The sequence below is a fragment of the Gymnodraco acuticeps genome, unplaced genomic scaffold (genome assembly GCF_902827175.1).
Source record: "Gymnodraco acuticeps unplaced genomic scaffold, fGymAcu1.1, whole genome shotgun sequence".
In the NCBI taxonomy this organism is placed as follows: domain Eukaryota; kingdom Metazoa; phylum Chordata; class Actinopteri; order Perciformes; family Bathydraconidae; genus Gymnodraco; species Gymnodraco acuticeps.
The window spans coordinates 521,392-537,639 of record NW_022992205.1 but is presented as its reverse complement, the minus strand read 5'-3'; the positions used below and the strand labels follow the sequence as shown (position 1 = coordinate 537,639).

At 40.1% G+C, this 16,248-nt stretch overlaps 1 protein-coding gene and 1 long non-coding RNA gene across 3 annotated transcripts; one reads left to right on the top strand and one right to left on the bottom strand.

Moving 5' to 3' along the window:
* Positions 1-1,534: 1,534 nt before the first annotated feature.
* LOC117539444 (transcription factor HES-5-like) lies at positions 1,535-2,799 on the bottom strand. Its single transcript, XM_034205635.1, has 2 exons — positions 2,677-2,799; positions 1,535-2,563 (listed from the first exon to the last, which is right to left on the bottom strand). Exons 1-2 carry the CDS (start codon positions 2,797-2,799, stop codon positions 2,120-2,122), a joined length of 567 nt encoding a protein of 188 aa, XP_034061526.1. The 3' UTR covers positions 1,535-2,119.
* A 4,197-nt stretch (positions 2,800-6,996) lies between these two features.
* Positions 6,997-13,915, top strand: LOC117539463. 2 transcript variants are annotated; one of them, XR_004568003.1, is made up of 4 exons: positions 6,997-7,328; positions 12,919-12,997; positions 13,078-13,243; positions 13,581-13,915. It is a non-coding gene; the product is annotated as an uncharacterized LOC117539463 (long non-coding RNA). The 2 variants fall into 2 exon arrangements; XR_004568002.1 differs by having other exon boundaries at positions 12,919-13,243.
* The last annotated feature ends 2,333 nt before the right edge of the window (positions 13,916-16,248 follow it).

Here is a 16,248-nt window from a genome sequence, read left to right as displayed (position 1 = left end):
AAGGTAAAACGCATGTAGTACTGAACACGTAACATGAACGTGCCGGGCGGTGCTGTCCCGTGGGTTAGATGCACATTCATAATGCAGAGGAAAATAACTCTCAGAATAACGTTATTAGCACATTTTACAACTTGAGGACCGAATGTTTTTAATAAGGGCAATACAAACGTTCATACTGGGTAGTTTATTTAGTTTAAAAAAAAGTATCCAACGATTTACAGACGTCTCTTTCCCAATGTTAGTCAATGGGGAAAAGTGTTTCCGGGCCCAGCAACCTAACGGAAGTGTAGTACCGCCGTTTGGCCACAACGAATATTTTCCTCAGAGTCCGGTGCACTTCCTGGGGGCTTGCTTCATTTTGTCACTACCCGATCCGTCCCCCTGCCCGATCGGTACTGCGCATGTGCGAGATGGTCCGCCATATTGGACAACTCCGGACGGCAACCCAAGATGGACACTTGACACAGTGGCTTTTAGCAAAGCTCAAAAAGAAAACTCGAGAGAGATGAGTTATTGTTATTACAACGTGACTTCACTATTATTTAACAACTCTTTTTATTGGGTTATTTTATTTGGGGTTAGGTACATTGTCAGAATAAGTGAGAAATGGATTTAACTTATGTTAGACAGCTATCATACTGAATACATATTTACTGTGAATGTATGCAAAAATGTATGGCATATGGCTGTCTTAACAGAAGTTAAATTAATTCCTCACTTATTCTGACAATGTACTTAACCCCAAATATAATAAAATAACCCAATAAAAAGAGTTGTTAAATAATAGTGAAGTCACGTTGTAATAACAATAACTCATCTCTCTCGAGTTTTCTTTTTGAGCTTTGCTAAAAGCCACTGTGTCAAGTGTCCATCTTGGGTTGCCGTCCGGAGTTGTCCAATATGGCGGACCATCTCGCACATGCGCAGTACCGATCGGGCAGGGGGACGGATCTGGACACATTTGCCTAATCCTCCCTTAGGGACTTATTCCGGTGTGAACGCGACCTGCTCTTTAGTTCCGGGAACTAAAGAGTTCCGATGAACTAAGTACGGCAAAGTACTTGGTGTGAAAGCACCTATTGTAACAAGGGCAAGTAGGGTGAAAAATAACTCAAAAGAGCAAGGTTTTCAGCTGGCAGTGTTTGTTTATTCAACAATGCACAATGAGCATAAAAGCTCCAACTAGAGGTGATGATAAATCACAACAACAACTTGTAGATTTCCACAAGACACTGTACTCACACAGAGTAGAGGAACAACTGTCTTTACAAAAGACAAACGATTAACAATATTTGAGGACACAGTACTAATTTCCTTTGGGATTTCCCCCCTAAATGAATTAAAACGTTTTCACCGACCTTACGGTCTTAAAAAACATCCTTACAACAGTTCACATTGTTCTTAATAATCAATAATAATTCGAATTTTTGTAATTGACATTGTCACTGAAAAACTGTGACACTGTTACATTTACCACATCGTACACAGTACAGCGAGAAACATAACGATCTTAAAACAGATCATTTTTTAATATTCACAGAAAGTGAGGGAAAGTCCATTACAACAAAATCCCCATAAAAAGGACAATTCATATTTTTTAGCTATTCAAAATTAATTTAGACCAAGATGGAAAATATTAGCATTATCTTCATATTACTACCAACACATAAGATGAAATTAGATATTACAGCATCACAGGGAAACTGTGACATTAAGCAAACCTTGTTTTAAAAAACAGTCAACTGTGATAATAGGTCCATATAATTACAGTTCAAGTGTGTTGATCACTATGATTAATAACAATGAAAAGATACAAAATGCATCATTAAACTACTCAGCCATTACATGAAGTACAGTTAGGTAGTCAATAATTGCAGATGCAATCAGATTTGGTTCATGCAACATGCATGCCAAGATGTTATCTTTCTTAAATTGAAATATATAGTTGTTTCATCAGGAAATGTCATCTTGCATAAAGAAAACCAACAAAAAACAACCTTCTGTACAAACAGAAGAACAAGTTCATAATTTTTCAGAATTCAGAAGAATTAAATTCCAGTAACCTTTGACCAATATGGTCATCTCAGTTTGTCTGGTAGTAACTCCAGTCTGTAGGGGTCTACCACGGCCTCCAGGGGGCGCTGTTGACTGGACTCTTCTCTTTCGTGATGCTAGTCTGGACTGTGGAGCTCAGCAGAGAGAAGTCAGCCTCTCTCAGGTTCTTATCAGAGGAACACTGCATCTTGTTGACGTGGTTCAGCAGTCTTCTCTGGGACTGAGTCTTCCCCTGCTCTTTGGACAGGAAGTGTGTCACCTCCTGCACACACCTGGAGTAGCCCTGGTTGACAGCTGCTGAGTCCACAGCTTGATTCTGCTGCTGCAGTCGTCTCAGGACACAAACTGTCATCTCCAGGATGTCTGCTTTCTCCAGCTTGGAGTCTGGCTGCTGTTTGAGGAACTCTGGCTGCTGTTTGAGGAACTCTGGACCCAGGAGAGACTTGATCTGCTCAATGCTGCTGTTGATTCGCTCTCTGCGTAACTTCTCCACCAGAGGCTTTCTGAGCTGCAGAAAGAAAAAGAAAGTCATTAATAATCTTATTCTGGAGTTTAGTGGTAGCATGAACAAAGACAACAATTGAAGGACAATATTGAAATCTTCTTCAATCTTGAATTTACCTTGTGGGTCAGAGTGTGAGGCTCCTGAGAGTTGGTCATTGCTGCAGTGATTGTAGGCGCCAGGTCTGGATCTCTGTGCTGTAGAGGTCTCTGTAGAGAGAATCTGATCTCTGCTGGCTTCATCCCTTCTATTTATAGTCCCACATCTCCATATGAATGTGTGGGTCTGGGTCTGACTGCAGTTTCTCACAATCTCAACCAATCTGGGTTTGATGACACAATAATGGGTCCAGCACACTTAATGCTCTTATTACCACAAGGGACAATGTTTAGATCCCAGGGGAACAGGTGGGGGACTGGGAAGGGGTGGAGAGAGACTCACAGAGCTCTGTGTGAATCTGGGAAAGTGGTGACCCTGTAGAGAGCAGATCTGCTGCTTGATGCTGGGATCAATGACTTTGACTGAGCACACGCTCATCATCTCATCACACACGTGAGGAAATACGTTAATCCAAGCATCTTTATTCTTCTCGGATGTTATTATCCTAAACCTCAAATAATCTAGCTAATATCACTGTTTTGAATAGTTAATTTAGTCCAACTTCATTTCTTTTTTAAATTGTATTTCTAATAGTTCAAAATCTATTTTTTTTTAAAAATAACATCATAACATTTAAGGAAGTATTTTGATGATTATTTATGATAGCTTCAATACAACCATTCAGGCTACATTCCAGATGTGGTCTTTTGACACGTGCCTTGTAGTCAGCCTGAGTAGCAAGTTGAGCTCAGTTTCCCACACTGACTCCCTGTATGGTGTGGTCAATTATCCACAAAGGGACTCCGCTGACAGATGCTGGCGGTGTGTTGTTACAGAAACTCACCAGCCATTGTTACAGAAACTCACCAGCCATCTGGAGGGAAAGGACGCCATTGGCTGACTTGAAAGTTTCAAACATTTACATTTTTGTCTACTTGTAACTTCATTTTCTTATTTCTGTACAACAATTGGATCAGACTTGAGCCCTAAACATGAGAATGGGAGGTTTCCTGGAGGGCAGCTGTTTCCTGAAGTGTGCCAAATCCCTTTGGAGAATTACTTGGCTGCTGGTGGGATGGGAGGTGTTTTTCCCACACTCTGTCCATTAGCAGAAAACAGGCATGTGCTCCTCTGCAAATTGATCTTTTTGAGGATCCTGTGCACAAGCATTGTGCAACACCTAGGGATAATTATCCATCAACGTTGGTAGTTGTTAAATACCATTCAGTGAAACTAGAAAAGGCAATTTCTGACATTTGCTGTGTGAATGCTTCATGATGAAAAACGTTAGAACAGTTTGTGTCCATTTAGAGTTCATGTAATAAATGGCTGAAACAAAGTCCATCTTTTTTGGTATTATAGATTTGTCTACCTAGCAAAACTATTTTAATTAATAACAAAGTAAAAAACACAAAAAAATCTGTTTCATTATCAGCCAAATCGTTATTCTAAATTCTAAAATATCAGCCTTGAATTTTGCAATTTATGCATCCCTGTTTATAATTAGAGATAACGGAAGGACAGAACCATGTTTTTCATCCTACTTTCCGTAATCAAGCAAGCAGGTAAGTAATATGTTGAGAATATAAAATTATATGTTGGCATCTGGTTACCTACAGTGGGGCAAAAAAGTATTTAGTCAGCCACCAATTGTGCAAGTTCTCCCACTTAAAAAGATGAGAGGCCTGTAATGTTCATCCTAGGTACACTTCAACTATGAGAGACAGAATGGGGGGAAAGAATCCAGGAAATCACATTGTAGGATTTTTAATGAATTAATTGGTAAATTCCTCGGTAAAATAAGTATTTGATCACCTACAAACAAACAAGATTTCTGGCTCTCATAGACCTGTAACTTCTTCTTTAAGAGCCTCCTCTGTCCTCCACTCGTTAACTGTATTAATGGCACCTGTTTGAACTCGTTATCAGTATAAAAGACACCTGTCCACAACCTCAAAGAGTCACACTCCAAACTCCACTATGGCCAAGACCAAAGAGCTGTCAAAGGACACCAGAAACAAAATTGTAGACCTGCACCAGGCTGGGAAGACTGAATCTGCAATAGGTAAGCAGCTTGGTGTGAAGAAATCAACTGTGGGAGCAATTATTAGAAAATGGAAGACATACAAGACCACTGATAATCTCCCTCGATCTGGGGCTCCACGCAAGATCTCACCCCGTGGGGTCAAAATGATCACAAGAACGGTGAGCAAAACTCCCAGAACCACACGGGGGGACCTAGTCAATGACCTGCAGAGAGCTGGGACCAAAGTAACAAAGGCTACCATCAGTAACACACTACGCCGCCAGGGACTCAAATCCTGCAGTGCCAGACGTGTCCCCCTGCTTAAGCCAGTACATGTCCAGGCCCGTCTGAAGTTTTCTAGAGAGCATTTAGATGATCCAGAAGAGGATTGGGAGAATGTCATATGGTCAGATGAAACCAAAATAGAACTTTTTGGTAAAAACTCAACTAGACGTGTTTGGAGGAGAAAGAATGCTGAGTTGCATCCAAAGAACACCATACCTACTGTGAAACATGGGGGTGGAAACATCATGCTTTGGGGCTGTTTTTCTGCAAAGGGACCAGGACGACTGATCCGTGTAAAGGAAAGAATGAATGGGGCCATGTATCGTGAGATTTTGAGTGACAACCTCCTTCCATCAGCAAGGGCATTGAAGATGAAACGTGGCTGGGTCTTTCAGCATGACAATGATCCCAAACACACCGCCCGGGAAACGAAGGAGTGGCTTCGTAAGAAGCATTTCAAGGTCCTGGAGTGGCCTAGCCAGTCTCCAGATCTCAACCCCATAGAAAATCTTTGGAGGGAGTTGAAAGTCTGTGTTGCCCAGCGACAGCCCCAAAACATCACTGCTCTAGAGGAGATCTGCATGGAGGAATGGGCCAAAATACCAGCAACAGTGTGTGAAAACCTTGTGAAGACTTACAGAAAACGTTTGACCTCTGTCATTGCCAACAAAGGGTATATAACAAAGTATTGAGATTAACTTTTGTTATTGACCAAATACTTATTTTCCACCATAATTTGCAAATAAATTCTTTCAAAATCAGCCAATGTGATTTTCTGGATTTTTTTTTGTTCTCATTTAGTCTCTCATAGTTGAAGTGTACCTAGGATGAAAATTACAGGCCTCTCTCATCTTTTTAAGTGGGAGAACTTGCACAATTGGTGGCTGACTAAATACTTTTTTTCCCCACTGTATATCATAAATAAGGTTATATTCTTGTTTACATTAAGTAAGTATAATCCTAGCAGGCATCTGGCAGGCACAAGAAAGCCGTTTTTAAAAAAGTGCGTGTTCTTCAGTTTCGGATGTTTGATTATTTCCAATAATTTGGAATATCAGCATTTTTCTTGAGAAGATTCAATAAAGTAAGTTATTGCCAATACTATATATACTGTATTTTGTTTCAGGAAAGACATTTCTAACTTGGGATATTTTCTCTTTTTGTAAAAGTCTGCTAGTTACAATTACCTGTCATGTTGTACTTTTTTTCAGACTTGCATTTTCCTGATAACGATGAAGCCATAGCCCCGCCTCTCCCCACCTCTGCTGCTCACTGCTGTAGCATGGTCAGTTGCTACTGTCAGTAGCTACTGCTACTGCTACAGATGTTAGTGCAAAAAATCTACAGCTCCTCTACCACAACCATCAGCAACAAGTGGACATGGAGAACCACATGAACTGCATGTTACTAAATTCACCGCGGAGAATATACAGAAGGGCAACCAGGCAACCATGCTCGGGGGTCTTCTTCGCTGCTTTTGGTGTATTTTGTGGCGGAAGTACAGCGCCACTTACAGACCCGGCATATATACTACAGCGTCTCCAGCGGGTCAAGCTGTCTCGTGTGAAGGGACACGTTTATTGAGCCGTATCCGTGTGAACGGAAGACTTTTTTGATATCGAATTTGGTTCAAGGCAAAGGTTACTCTAGATCTATTGTCCCACAGGGCTCTGTGAGTGAGTTTCCTCTGGTTTCCCACACTCCTTCCTTTCAATGGAGAAACAAAAGAGGTGTGTCTTACCTATCCCTGGGGACCTAAAAGAGGGGAATTGTTAACTTTAAAGGTTTTACTTTAAAACACCTTAAAGAGCTTACAAAATGCTATTAGCACCTGTTAGTGGGCTTGGTATATGATAGAGGTTGCATTTGTATTGTGAAATGTGCCATATGATTTTTTTATTATTGATGTATTTTTAATAAATCACGATTATAACAGCATACAAAAGTTGTCAGTTAGTAACAATCGTTCGTCTCGCCGGAAACATCAACTTCGGCCATTTCCGGCGGTGACATCATGAGTAGAACACAGCTCAGCTCAGTCCCGTTTGAATGCATTGAAGGGTCAAATATTATGACAAAGGAAGGATGCACAGCAATAAGACGCCAAGAATAATCGGCAAGCGATATGTTGTATTGATGTGGGGCCGTCTCAACATCTGGCTATGGGATGTTTTTGTGGCCAAAAAATTATAAAATGTTGCATATATGGACAAAACAAGTGCGTCGTACGAGGCGTACTTTTGCTGGACCAGGTAACCCGGGGTCGATGAAACCGACGATGTGTGGGCAGCACTTCGAGAGATCGTGTTTCGAACAATCAACAATGCTCACTAAGGAGAGGGAGTAAAAGCTTTCTCGAAGGTTCGTTTTGCTTTCTTACAACGCTACGTTAATGTTAACTTAACCTTAAGTTTGCCATGAGGCTATGTTACTTCCCTTAAGAGCTAGCTGTTTAGCTAACAACAGTTAGCAGCTAACGTTTTCTGCAGTTTGTGTTTCCACTGAAAAACGTGATAGTTATTTAAGGGTAAGTTAACTAAACGTTATCTATTGTGTTTAAAATCGTCAATGTAATGCACGTTAAAGGTTTCGTGTTGAACATGAAGTTAGCTTTACTGTAGCTCACCAAATGTTAGCATGTTAAGCTAGGGTGACCATATTTTGATTTCCAAAAAAGAGGACATGCTGCCCCCAGCCTCGAGATACTTAATGATACTCAACGTTTACTCAAAGATGCCTTATTGTTTTAAAGTATGCCTCCTCTGTATGGATATACAATTATTATTTATATTATTTTACTGTATATAATTAATCAATCAATCAATCAATGTTTATTTATATAGCCCAATATCACAAATGTTACATTTGTCTCAGTGGACTTTACAGTTTGTACAAAATATCAGTATGACAATACGACACCCTCTGTCCTTAGACCCTCACATCGTACAAGGAAAAACTTCCGAAGAAAACCCACAGTTTAAAGGGAAAAATGGGAGAAACCTCAGGGAGAGCAACAGAGGAGGGATCCCTCTCCCAGGACGGACAGACGTGCAATAGATGCCGTGTGTAAATTGAAAAGATAATACATTTGCAACATAGGTAGTCCAAATGTTTGGAAATGCATGTGTGTATAATAGGAAGATGAATCCACGAGGATATCCATCCAGGACCTATGATCCAGGACCACAGCCACGACTCAAGATCCAGGACAGAGGAGCGCAGGATCATCCATGACTCCGGATCCCGGCGTATACAGACACCAAAAAGAAAGACATTTGGGGAAGCTGGGTTAATCGGAACATGAGAGTACACAGGTATAGACAGAGAGAAGGAAGAAGTAAGATGTCCCCCGACAAACTAAGCCTATATCAGCAAAACTAGGGGCTGAATCTAATCAGCCCTAATTATAAGCTTTATCAAAAAGGAAGGTCTTAAGCGCACTCTTAAAAACGGATAGGGTGTCTGCCGCCCGAACACAAACTGGAAGCTGATTCCACAAATGTGGAGCTTGATAAGAAAAGGCTCTGGCTCCCATTGTACTTTTAGAGACTCTAGGAACAACCAACAACCCTGCATTCTTGGAACGCAATGCCCTAGTAGGACAGTAGGGTATAATGAGTTCTTTAAGGTAAGATGGCGCCTGCCCATTAAGGGCTTTGTAGGCGAGAAGAAGAATTTTAAATTCTATCCTGTGTTCTATAGGGAGCCAGTGTAAGGCAGCCAGAACAGGAGTAATGTGGTCCCTTTTCCTAACTCTGGTTAGCTGCAGCATTTTGAATCAGCTGAAGTGACTTGACTGACTTCTTGGTACACCCTGATAATAAAGAGTTACAATAATCCAGCCTTGAAGTAACAAATGCATGGACTAGTTTCTCTGCATCGTTTTGAGGCAAGATATGCCTGATTTTTGCAATGTTACGTAGATGGAAGTAGGCGGTCCTTGAAATGTATTTTATGTGGGCGTTAAAGGATAAATCCTGATCAAATATAACACCAAGATTCCTTACAGTCTCACTGGAGGCCAAATTAATGCCATCCATAGTTAATATATCCTTAGATAAATTGTTTCGTAGATTCTTCGGGCCAAGTACAATAACTTCAGTTTTGGTCGTGTTTAACATCAAAAAGTTTAAGGTCATCCACGTTTTTAAGTCCTTAAGGCAGTCTTGAATTTTATTTAGATGATTAATTTCATCAGGCTTGATTGATAAATATAGTTGAGGATCATCCGCATAACAATGAAAATGTACAGAATGATTCCTTATAATATTGCCTAACGGAAGCATATATAATGTGAACAAAATAGGTCCGAGCACTGAGCCCTGTGGCACTCCATGGCTAACTTTGGTTTGCGTGGAAGATTCATCATTGACACGTACAAACTGAGAGCGTTCAGATAGATAGGACCTAAACCAGTCTAAAGCAGTTCCCTGTATGCCAACTAAGTGCTCTAGTCTTTGCAATAGGATATCATGGTCGATAGTATCAAATGCAGCACTGAGATCGAGCAAAACAAGAATAGAGACAAGTCCCTTGTCAGAGGCTATTAGAATGTCATTTGTGACTTTAACCAGAGCTGTCTCTGTGCTATGATGTGTTCTAAAGCCAGACTGAAAATCTTCAAATAAATCATTGTTTTTTAAGTAATCACACAACTGTTTTGCGACCACTTTCTCAATAATTTTTGAGAGGAACGGAAGATTGGAAATAGGTCTATAGTTGGCTAAAACCTCTGGATCGAGGTTGTGCTTTTTAAGAAGCGGTTTTATCACTGCTACTTTGAATGATTGTGGAACATAGCCTGATAATAAAGACATATTCATAATATTTAATAAATAAGTGCTAATTATATAACACAATAATATCTCTCGATAACCAAAGACACACCAAACCAAGGTTACTCAACAATCAACATGCTTTATTATGCCTAGAATTATCTCTGACAAATCTCAAATGCACAAGAATAACTTAAACATCAACCTGTAACAAAATAATAGCTCTCTTTTCAAGTCTTACTGGACAAAAATAAATAACAAAATATATGAAATAGTATAAAATAGAAAATCCAGCTTTAACAAATAATCTCTTTGTATCTTGTCAATGTAAACAATAAAACAGTAACCTCACATAGACACTAATCTAATTATTTTAAAAGTGCACTATGCAGTTTTGGATTTCACATTTGCATAATTGCCATTAGTGAACATAACATAAAATTTGATTACCTAAATCAAACCAAACACATTTTGAGGCACCATGAACCAAATATAAGCCTACTTTAAATGTTTGTAAACACAATTCCAGGCCCTGTCATTGTAAACAACCATTGAAACGACAACTTTTCACATATTTCTAGCTTCAAACAGTTTTCTAGGGTCCCAATTTAAAATGAAAAGTTTAAAGTTTCTCTCCCACAGCTACATAGCTTTCTCTCTGCATAGCTGCATACTTCAATCTTCTTCATCCTGCTTTTCTTCTTCATCCTCCTTGTCTGCCCATCGATATTTAGCTGTGGAGCTGATCTTTCCCAGCAGTTTTCGGTTGCTCAACAAATAAGCATGAAAGTCTTTGCAAGACATGTCTTTCAAATGGTATTGCACAAATAGAATCCCCTTCAGTGACTCAACAGACAGCTGGTTCCTCTCCTTGGTCCACTGGCTCTGCATCAGTGAGAAAACCCTCTCAACATTTGCATTGTGAGAGGAAAGTGCAAAGACAAACTGTGCAATCTTCAGTAGTTCTGAGTAACATGCAATGCTTTTGGCCTTCTCAAAAATATTTGGTCCACTTCTGGTGCACCTGCAGGCCACTGAACTCCTCATCACGGTTGCACCTTTCTGTGAATCTCTTCAGATTGGTGACCTGGTCAAAACACTTGACATCATCAATTACCACCCCCTTCTCTCCTAGGAACTTGATGCAGGCCTCCACATCATTCCACTCTGGTGGCTCACTCAGATCCATCCACGTGAATGTGGAGAACTCTTCCATGGGAGTCATCCACTTCTCCAGATACTCCAGACATGTACTGTACAGGCCTTGCACATCAGCACAGAACTGGTCATATTCCTTACCAAGTCCATCACTACGCTTTTGTGCCAGTAGCCCCCTTAACTTTAAGGGACATGAAGTTGTTTCTCTTGCGTTCAAGAAGAATGGTGTGGATGCTGTTCATTATTTTCTTTACCTCCATAATGGAGTTCTTCTCCTTTTCCATGTCTTGAATGTGGGTGTGGAACGCAGACATGAGTGAGTGCATGTGCCAGAGGTAGATCTCACTGAATTCGTTTTCAAAAAACTTCTTGATCACTATGGGTGGTTTTTGCTGAGACAGAAAGAATGCCTTTAAGGCTGGAAACATCTGTATCATCCTCTCAATGCCTGGGAACAATGACAGCCACCTTGTCTTGCTGTGAGAAAGCATCCTTCTGTATTCAATGTCAACAAAATCACAGTACTCCTTCAGGCTCTCAGTGCGCACAGTGTAAATGTGGAAGTACTGTAGATTTTGAACATGATATTCTCAAGGTCAATATCTATTGTGTCTGCCCCATGATGAACACAAGCAGCAACCTCTTCAAATTTGCAAACACATTCTTTCCCCCTTCATCACGTCGGATTCCTCCAAAGTTTGTGTTGCAATTGTCGCCAGTAAATGCAATGCATTTTTCAGACAAATTGTTTTTTGCCAATGTTTCAATGAGATATTGTGCAATGGTTTCTGCTGTCTCATTTGGTGTGTCTTTAACCTCGGTTAATTTTGTTTGCATGCCACCCCTCTTCCAGTCAAAGTACTGGATTATGATTGGGAATATTTTCACTGCTCCGTGGTTACTTCCGTCTGTAGAAACACCACAGTACTGGATTTCTTTGAGTGCTTCATGTGCGACATCAATCGAGTGGGGCGCTATAACACCATTGACAATGGCTTCTGTTTTAGTGCGTGCACTACTGAATTTTTTGGCAGTGTCAGAGTCTGGAAATGCTTTTTTTAGCAAGGCACTTGTGCAATCCATAGATCTGTAGCTGTTGTGATGTTTCACAGTGTGAAATGCAAACGCACCCTCCGCTGCATTTACAGCATCCTCTGTTTTGCCTGGTCTAACAAAGAACTCTGTCAACTTTGCCGACAAACTCTCACCTTGCAGTTTTCCTATGTGTGTCTGTGTCCATGTGCGCTTTAAGATCGCCTGCACCTTTATTGGACACACACACGTATGTGCAAGCTTTGCACACGGTGCACTCCGCCTCCCATTTGTTCCGACCGGGTCGGTACATTTGGAATTTCTTCTGCAATTCATCTGTAAAAGTACATTTGCGCTTTGGCATTATGAATGTGAGCTGCGGTCCGCTCTGTCCCCTTCCTCTGTTTGTGTGTCAGCGTAGTTGTAGAGCCGCCCACAAAGCTTCAGACTCAGGGATTACGTCACACACGCAACAGAGTACCGTAGTATTCTGTGCAATGCGCCAGTCAATTTAAGTACATGCAAACGGTCCGCGAAACCCGGACATTTTCATGAATTTATAAACCCCCCCCCGGACGACCCGGACAGGGCGTGAAAAGAGGACATGTCCGGGCAAAAGAGGACGTTTGGTCACCCTAGTTAAGCTGTACTTTATGTTGCAGCACGCTTAATACAAAGATGGGTTTTGTGCTTCATTGTTAACTTTTCTCACAAATGCGTGTTAATCTACCTGAAATTGTAGGGACAGTTTTTTTCTACTCAACTATACAGACCATTGTTGAGGAGATGCAAAACATACTGTAAATGAGTTGGGTCTGACATATACTTGTTAGTTTGCTGCTAAAAAATGAAACATTATCTGATGAGGACATCACCAAAGTGTGAGTCTGTCAGGGGATTTGATCTGTTCACTGCATGTCGTACTATGTACACACTGCTCTGGTATGAATTAAAAATATAACTCTCTCGCTCATGTCATCGTTCAGGCTTTACATTTGAACTCCTATGACTGGTTGCGGACTTGAAGGGAATTACTTCCTGGCCTTCCTGACATCCAGGAAAAAGGTGAGATTCTAATCAATTTCAATGCCAAAAGCAAGTAATTGTTTTTAACTTTTTTAATATGATTTTTCTGAGAATTTCAGTTTTATTGGATAGTAGAGATCTACTGGAACCTAACACCAGAGAGAGAGAGGGGGGAGATGATATGCAGCAAAAGGCCCAGCTGGATGGTTGCTGCTCCGTGTGGAACGTGTTCTATCAGGCAAAGCACTGTATCAGGCAAAGCAGTTTGAATTTAGCCTTTGGAAGGTAATTTCCCAAAAATTATTTTTAAATTATTTTTTAAAAATCGCGGGAGATTTTGTCAGTCTCACGACGGTATTGAGACATCTATTTATCGCGATATTCGATATATCGTTACATCCCTAGTGCATTGTAATGACGGAAAAAACATTTCTTTGTCTCTTAACATTCCTATAATAATTTTTTTTTTTATTGTTGATATTGTGTTGTTCTTTATTTTTGTTGTGAGAATCACTTTGCAATTGTGTAAGTGCTATATAAATAGTTATACTAATATTATTGTTGTTACCATCATTACTATTATTAAAAATGTTTTCTTTGTTTTCTTTATTTATCGCTGCAGAAAGGATCATGCCAGCCCACATCAAACACCTGATCAAGAACTTGTGAATCTTCAGGCAGAAAAGATGAAAACACCTGTTCAAAGTTCCAGTTTCCTGTACATGGAACCATGCCTGTCCTCTGTTCCACATGTCTTCAGTCAGTTCTGGACCCTATAGCCGCTTTCACACCGCAGGACTTGCCGTACTTTAGTGCCGGCACTAAAGTACCACGGCACTAAATCCGCCATGGGGCTAGTGCCAATCGCATTCACACCGCAGTACTTTCCCTGAGGCAAGATTACGCTGATGTCACTTCGTCTTCTTCTTCTCTGGGTTTACTGGCAGGCCGCAAAACCACTTCACGGCGAGTACAACAAAAAACGAGAGAAGAAGAACTACACGGGGGAGGGGGTATAAAGCCCACCCGCTGTATGAGGCGTTTGTTTACTTTCCGACCTCAGAAATGATGGAGTTCATAAGGGTAATTTACAAATAAAATACCCCATTATAACAATGGACTTTATCTTTATGTATTTATTTTATATTACCCCCTCAGGCTGATTTTGGAAAAGGACATTAACCCTTGTTTGGTGTTTTTCCCTTATTTATCTAAAACAAATGACATGATAAATGACTTGTGTTTATGTGTGTAAGATTTGTGTTTCTGCCCGTGCCATTGCTGCACAAGGTTGCAACATTGTAGATACATTCAACCACTGACACCTGTCTGCTCTCACATTCTTCTATTCTGCAAATTTGGGGTGGGACACAATAAATAAAGCTTCGCCGGTTTGTTTGTTTTATTGCACAGTCAAGACATAACAATAACGGCATCACGCTGTTCCAGGTGTGTCGTATGCATGTCAATTGAAGTTAAATAAAAGTGAAATGTAAAATAAAGTGTAAGTAGTTTCAAAACAATGTAACAGTGGCAATATATATAGCAGCAGACACACCTTAGTGCAAGTTAGGTGTCAGTATTACAAAACAGTGGCAATATATATATATATAATAACAATAGAAAATCGTTACCACTCTTATTACTGTGGTCTTTAATTTTGTTATAGTCCTGCCTGAGTTTCTTTATTTTTACCCGGCATCCGTGTGCACTGTGCACTATTCCCAGCTCAAGTAGCTTTTGCGAACATCGCTCAAAACATTTGGAGTTGGGAACTGCTTTCTGTAGAAGCTGCTGCATCCCGTCCTCGGAGTAAATTGCCAGAAGCGCCGACACTTCCTCATCATTCCACCGCTCCGGTGTTGTAGTAGGCCTACGTATGGTCATAACTGCTTTAAAGTACAAAAAAAACTACTCGCTCAGGTGTGGATGTGGTTTTGTAGCGAGGAAAAAAAGTGGCTGCCTAACAAAGAAAATTCAGAGTCTAACGGGGCGTGGTTTGCAATTCGCCCAGCCAATAGAAATAGAATAGAAATTGGCACTCTTTTATCACCAGGTTCGTACCACCTCTCTAGCAGGGACTGAAAATGGCCAAAAGAGTTCCCGGCACTTAAGTCCCGGCGGTGTGAACGCGACATTATTGGTACTAACGGAACTAAAGAACCAAAGTACCAGGGAAAGCCCTGCGGTGTGTATGCGGCTTATGACTCGGACACTAGTTCTACCAAGGCTCATTAGAGGTAAGCATGGTTAGGAGAGGAGTGGAGTTATCTTTGTATTTAGGCTGCAAGTCGACAAACGTGATCAAGTGCTGATGCTTATAATCATCCGATTCATTTGATATGGATTGTCTGCCAATACCGAATCCTGATCCGATTCTTCTATTTCCCAGATAATACAGCTGCACCGTGTACACTAACTCTATTTGTTTTTGCCATTGTAATTCACCATAAGCAATTGTTGACTGTAACGTCTATGCCAACCAACTGTAATTTTTAATGTATTATACTTTAATTATCAAGTTCTGGCAACCACAGCAGCCCAAATGTTAACGTAAATGTCATGTTTTCTTTTTAAAGTGTACTTATATTTATTTTCAGTTTGCTTGAAGAAGTGGCTTCAACAGACAGAAATGCAGGCCAGATTGGGAAAGGCTGGACGTTACACAACGGGAAACATTATGGACATGAACAAGGAAAAACCAAAAACACTTTCTTTGTTGCCTTTTTCTTATCATATATAGTGTTACGGTTTTTGTTACCATTTAAATATTGAATTATATTTATTACTTTTATTTTAAATCAAATGCACTGGTTTTAGATACTATATTTATTTTTGATGTATAGGTTGATTTGCAGGTTGGTTGTTATTTGTATAATTATTGTATTACTGTGTATTTTATTATATTAACTAGCTATTTATTAAATTAAAATACTGTTTATTTATTATTTTGGTAGATACCAGAATACATGACACAATGAATCTTTGTAATATATTGATGTTCTCTTTAAATAATCATACCCGTATTTAATGTATGCTGGTCACCTGGAATCCTGGTGAGCTTCCAGCATGGTATATTTAATACTATTATTAAACATAAGCTGGTGATAGATGGATAAACCAGCCATCCTGGCCAGCTAAAGTGTCCAAAACCCCTCTCTAGCCAACCATTTCAGCCTAATATCTACTGGCTGGTCAATTTACAACAGCCTGACCTGCTACATTTATCTAAGCTGGTTTTTTCAGCAGTTATTATTATGTATTTACTATTTATTGAGAATCTATGAATT

What these genes read in the sequence shown, in the direction of transcription:
- LOC117539444 (XM_034205635.1), bottom strand. Translation starts at nt 2,799, where the DNA reads ATGAAGCCAGCAGAGATCAGATTCTCTCTACAGAGACCTCTACAGCAC. An exon ending in CTCACACTCTGACCCACAAG is followed by an intron (nt 2,564 to 2,676) that starts GTAAATTCAAGA and finishes TTCTTTCTGCAG; the next exon opens with CTCAGAAAGCCTCTGGTGGA.